Here is a 6,586-nt window from a genome sequence, read left to right as displayed (position 1 = left end):
ATATATATATATAAAAAAACTCTCGCGGACGCGGTGGTATGACGTTACACACCGATCGGTCTGCGGCTGCGCAGTGCGACGTGCCATTCACAATCTCACGGTTGCACGCAAATTGGCACAATGGCAGAAAGCAGGAAACGTAGCGTAGCGTGATGTGGTGCTACTTCTCAACAGCGGAAAAAAATATTGCACGATGCAATATTTGTGATAAGAGAGTCACACACAGCAACAATACAAGCAACCTTTTTAAACATTTAAACCCTGAAAACCCTGAAACGTAAAGAGGCTGAACAAAAACAAACTGCACAGTCTCCCTCTGTCCGACAACAGGAGACTTAGGAGAGTTTTCAGGGAGGCAAACCCTATCCAGTACAAAGAGCACAGTCATTAGTTAACTTATTTACTGTACTCCCTTTCTCTTTCGTAACCATTAGGTGAATAAGAATAAATATAAAGTGCGTGTGTTTGTGTGGGGTGTCCTGGTATTCCTTACGTTATAGGGACAAAACGTTACCACAAGTATAGTAATACCAATACATTTAGACTTCCTGAGGACATTTGAGGGCAAGTTGAAGATGAGGAAAAAATGGTCTGTTCAAAATTAAGAAATAAGTAAAAGTATGCACAGTTTATTTTGTTGGTATTTTAGTTTATTTTATTAAGATTTGTTATGTTATTTAATCAATATTCTTTTGTAAAATATGGAGATAGTACAATAGAATGTTGAAGAATAAGAAAAAACGGCCTGTTTAAAATTAAGAAATAAGTAAAAAATATGCTGTTTATGTTGTTGGTATTTTATTTTATTTTATTTTATTAAGATTCGCTGGCGCTCTTTCGTTCCGCCTTTGCCGCATTATATCAAACATTTATTGAACTCTTGTTATCGTTTATCGAGGAAATCTATATCGTGCGATAATTATCATTATCGATTTATCGCCCAGCCCTATATATATATATACATACTGTATATATTGTTTAAATAACAATAAACATTTATTTCAATTTTAAGTTTCTGTCATTTCAAGGGGACTGACAGCATTTACTCCAGCACTATTTGACTGTTTCATTTTTGTTCTCTTAAACAGGTCAAGTGTGACCAGTATTGGCCTGTTCGTGGCACAGAGACTTACGGAATGATCCAAGTGACCATGCTTGATGCTGTTGAGTTGGCAACTTACAGTGTGCGCACCTTTGCCCTTTACAAGGTAAAAAGTTGCTTGCCTTTTCCTCTCATATAGTAAGTTTCCAAATTTTTAGCCAGTTTAAGCTCCTTTCTCCCACTTTGTTGAAACAGAATGGCTCTAGCGAGAAACGCGAGGTCAGGCAGTTCCAGTTCATGGCCTGGCCAGACCACGGAGTGCCTGAATACCCCACCCCCATCCTAGCCTTCCTGCGCAGGGTCAAAGCCTGCAACCCTCCCGATGCTGGACCCATGGTAGTGCACTGCAGGTTAGTGCCGGTCCCCAGTCTTTCATTTACTGCTGACCTTTTCACTTTGTTCGGATCTTATAGAACTCTCTTGTAAAGTGAACAGTTGTAGCTTTGCTTGGTGGAATTGGTAGAAAAGTTTAGGTTTCATGTGTAATTTACCACCTTTTGTGTTTTAGTTAAGGCTGTCAAGTTAAAACATTTGACTTATATAAAACAGTTAATCATTAATGATATTTATTTAAATAATTATTGATTTAAAATGTATTTCAAATGAATATTAAACAGAATAATTGCATTATACTCCATACAACTATGCAATATTATATTAATGATATTTATTTAAATAATTATTGATTTAAAATGTATTTCAAATGAATATTAAACAGAATAATTGCATTATACTCCATACAACTATGCAATATTATATTAATGATATTTATTTAAATAATTATTGATTTAAAATGTATTTCAAATGAATATTCAACAGAATGATTGCATTATACTCCAAACAACTACGCAATATTATGGAAATATTTATATATCCAATTAATTTGATTGATCATTCAGTATATGATTTTATGTATTCAGTATATGTTTGTAGTGTAACCAGTTTGTCTATCTCAGTGCTGGAGTGGGCCGCACAGGCTGCTTCATAGTTATTGACGCCATGCTGGAGCGGATGAAACACGAGAAGACGGTTGACATTTATGGCCATGTCACATGCATGAGAGCCCAGAGGAACTACATGGTGCAGACAGAGGATCAGTACATCTTCATCCACGAGGCCCTGCTGGAGGCCGCCACCTGTGGAAACACCGAGGTCCCTGCCCGAAACCTCTACGCCCACATCCAGAAGCTCACCCAGCCACCGCCTGGAGAGACCGTCACAGCCATGGAGCTGGAGTTTAAGGTGACTACACATCACCGCACATATTTTGCTCATTAACAGACATATTAAAGGTGCATTCAGTTATACTTTACTTATTTAAAAAATATGTACCCCTAAAACATGAATAGTACTCATCAAAGTCGCTATGTTGAGATCACATGATCAGCTGAATATTAGTCATGTTGTCTTGATAATCCCCCTGTGTTGTTATCATTAAGGAAAACTAAATAAAAACAATGTTAAACCATAATAACAAACTATAACCCTGATGCATCTATGCCACTAGGTGTCAGTGTAAGCCCATAACGACTGTTGTATCAGTCAGCAAAGTCTAACAAAAATAGCGAGATAATCTGTTTGTAGTCGGACTGACGCTCAGTCAGACTGAAAAACCTTTGTTAACACCTCAATAAATCCGACTGAGCTCGATCCGAATGAAATTTCATTCTGATTGGGATTTAACTGAAATTTCTACTTAGTTCTCTTAGTTGGACACATCAAGGCAAAAATGTCAGCTAGCTTTAGCAGCAGTAGCTTTGGTAACATTCTCGCTGTGGCCTTTCCTGTTTCTGAACGTGGCAACTATCATTGCACACATGCTGAAATTTTGTTTAGAATAGTTATAATTAGTGTTATTTTAGCAACACTGACATACTATTATAGTTTAAATTAGTGCTGTCAAACGATTAATCGCGATTAATCGCATACCATACAAGTTTTTGTTTGCATAATATGTGTGTGTTCTGTGTATATTTATTATGCATATATAAATACACACACATACAGTATATATTTTGAAAATATTTACATGTATTTACGTCTTTATTTATATTCATATAATTTATATTATAAATAAATATATTTAATATATAAACAACATTTTTTCTGAAATATATACATGCGTGTGTGTGTTTATATATACATAATAAATAGACAACACACATACATATATTATGTAAACAAAAACTTTTATTTTGGATGCGATTAATTGCGATTAATCGTTCGACAGCACTAGTTTAAATATTTTACATTAGTTTTTACTTTATATTTTAGTTAAAGTTTTAAGAATTTCGTTATTTTTTGTCATTTTTAGTAGTTATTTTTAATAGTCTACATAGTCTTAATTTTTATTACAGTTTTAGTACATCAGTGTAAACTAAATTAAGAGAAAAATAGTTAAACATAAAACATAGAAAAAAACAGAGATTTTATTTCAAGTAACTTTTTTTAAATTGTTTTCATTTTAGTTAACTGTAATATAACTATAATATAATGCACATGAACATGTGAATCAGAATGCAAAGTTTAGGGTACTCATAAACTGAACATTCAGAATCTGGAATCGGATTGGATTTGTTCGGATTGACAAAAACTAGCGCATGTAAACAAACCTAATGACTCTATACATGTTTTATTGAAAATGCTTTACTATTTCATCTGTTAATATTGCTGTTGGGATATAAGTGAATGCTGGTATAACTAGAATGCTTAACTCAGAGTGGGTTCTAGAAGTAGAAACAGCATCTGGCGCAAAGACTGCAGTGGGTACCCAGTACAGACAGAGCTTGTAGTACAGCCAACAGTCTCTACGCGCTCTCTGCTGATGTCCATCTGTGCTTTCTCTTCCCCGCTGCCAGTCACGCCCTCGCTTTCCCAGTTAGACTGTTACGCCCACACCCCTCTGTACTGCTGCAGAGCTCACCTTCAATTTACAATCACAACAGACACGCTTTAGTGCCATTTTGCTCTATAGGACACAGCTCCCCCACATTTAAAAAAATATTCTGTTTCAGACTGTTTTCCGCTATAATGTTTGTGCCAGCTTCTTTACGCTCAAGCTCTCTGAACCCAACACTGTTTCCACAGAGACTCGCCAACTCCAAAGCCCACACCTCACGATTCATCAGTGCCAACCTGCCCTGCAACAAGTTCAAGAACCGGCTGGTCAATATCATGCCTTTTGAGTCCACACGGGTGTGCCTGCAGCCAATCCGAGGAGTGGAGGGGTCTGACTACATCAATGCCAGCTGCATCGATGGATACAGGTAGCTGCTCATGCCAAACCATTACAAAAACATTGAGGAACATGTTTGCTTTCATTCTCAAGGTTTAGATAAAATGTGTTTTTAATTCAAGTAACTGCTTGCTGCCAAGTTGTGGATCTAGTAAGAAAAAACTGACTGAACAAGCAGTTGTGTTGCATTATGAATCGCTCCGACACATTTCAACGAATCATGAATCAGAGCTTGTGTAGCTAGAAGCATCGATTCTCGTAGAGTTTCAGGCTTCAGGCAAAAAATCAATCCAGGGCCCAAAATTGAATCATTTTTACACCTGACAATGCAAGTTCATTTGAGAACATCCACAACGCATCCACAACAGGAGTTAAACATTCAGAGCAGCATACTTCACTTGCACTTCACTTGCAAGACTGATAAATAAGGGATTAGTTCACTTGCACTTGTGCATTCGGATCATTTTGTGCAGATATAAGTCGTAATATTAAGGTTATGTAGTATAAATAACGAAGTGTATCCTATATGAGATAAATCTGATGAGTTAAATCCCGTTGATTAAAAACCCGCTATCAAAGTGCTTCATTGTACTGGTGATCTTCAGCGCACGCAGCTCAAATGAAATGCAGAACATTAATAACTATGACTAGGACTGTCATATACTTAACGTTATAATGAGAGCACTACTGTAAAGAAATGTTGTGAATTCTTAGGGTTTAGCTGACGTTTTCAGCGTGTTGTTACAAAAAGCACGTCCACAGAAGGAGTTACACTTTCTGACTACGTAACTTAGTTCAAGTTCACTTGTGCTTGATTTTGTGCAATATAATCAGGGCCTGAATTTCGCTGCGGGACTGTGGGCATTGTGCGTAATTCTACAACCATGAACCAAACCAAACTGAACCATGGCTCCAAAACGGTTATATGAACCAAACTGTGGCATTGTGATTAACCATCAGTGAAAGTCTATATATATATATATATATATATATGTATATATATATATAGAGAGAGAGAGAGAATACAATAACTTAGGACATTCAAGAAGCCTTTCTACTGTCTCTGAAAAACACCAGATGAAAGATGTTCAGGGTTTTTGCTACATAAACATCCCATAGTCTTGCTGCAGGAGTTCGTGAAGTTATGCCACATTGAGTACTTCTGATTGTATCTTCCCCACTGAGTTAAATGTCATAAGCTACAAGTGTTAATTCTATTTGCTCAGGTCACTTACATCGACAAGGGTCAGATCATTGTTACAATTAGATTTTAACTATCTAATATATGTTAATGTTCCTAATAGTTACCAGCCAACTGGCCAGGCACGGCTCGTCTATATGGGCAGGTGGGGCAGAATATTCATCCAAAACATAGACCTCTAAACTGAATCAATAATAAATTGTAAATGTGTTCAGCATTCTGCAACTATTACTAGACTATTTTAAGTCGTAAAGTAAGCAGTATATAATATAAAAATCCCACGCATGGCTTTAGCAGGCATGCATGTATGATACTAAGCGGGGAAGATGGTGCCTGAGACCTCCCAAACTCAACAGCGCCCCACAATTTTGCAACGTAAATCTGTGGTGAAAAGGGGAACTGCAGCGCGCTCTAATTGAGAGCCATTGGGGCAGATTTGAGACTGCCCCGCTTATTTTCACATTACCGTACGTGAACCTCGCTCCACCAAGACGATATCAGTCTGCTTCAGCTATGTGTCTGCATCAGGTCAGTAACTAGTTTGCATGTCTGTTTTTTTCTATGTGGAGTAGTGGATCAAATTAACAAAGTAGACTATACGTTAAATCCTTTAGTTTAAATGTGCTCACATGAATAGCCTTTATATGGTTCTGTTGTGTTTGTTTTGTTTATTCTGAGAATAGACATATGATCTTCTTTCCTCACCCGAATTGCTCCACAACTTGTAACATCTAAATCAACATTTGGAGGTGATAAATACTAAGGCAATTATTATACAGCATTTTATGAGTGTAACATTACTTCGAGCCTGTCAATCAACAATAGCGCGCCACCCACAGGATAACGCAAGGACAAATTTTGTCCCCATGTGTTCAGAGATTAGAATATAAAGCTTACAAAATGTTTTTCATATATTAGCGCTACAACCCAGAATCTGCCCACCTAAATTTACGGCCAGGAGCCGCTACTGGTTTCAACTAGGGATGCACCGATACCGATACTGGTATCGGTATCGGGCCCGATACTGGCCTCCTGTACTCGTACTCGT

The 6,586-nt window shown here is 37.2% G+C and overlaps 1 protein-coding gene across 1 annotated transcript in view; it reads left to right on the top strand.

Annotated features, from left to right (window-relative positions):
* The window catches only part of LOC107743377 (receptor-type tyrosine-protein phosphatase F-like), a 137,549-nt gene that overhangs the window by 122,838 nt on the left and 8,125 nt on the right, over positions 1-6,586 (top strand). The window contains exon 31 of the mRNA XM_016556568.1: positions 4,190-4,368. Within this exon, the coding sequence (XP_016412054.1) occupies positions 4,190-4,368 (179 nt within the window). The remainder of the gene's footprint in view (positions 1-4,189; positions 4,369-6,586) is intronic.

Source organism: Sinocyclocheilus rhinocerous, unplaced genomic scaffold (genome assembly GCF_001515625.1).
Source record: "Sinocyclocheilus rhinocerous isolate Xijiao unplaced genomic scaffold, SAMN03320098_v1.1 scaffold1458, whole genome shotgun sequence".
NCBI lineage: Eukaryota > Metazoa > Chordata > Actinopteri > Cypriniformes > Cyprinidae > Sinocyclocheilus > Sinocyclocheilus rhinocerous.
This window is presented reverse-complemented; position numbering and strand designations above follow the sequence as displayed.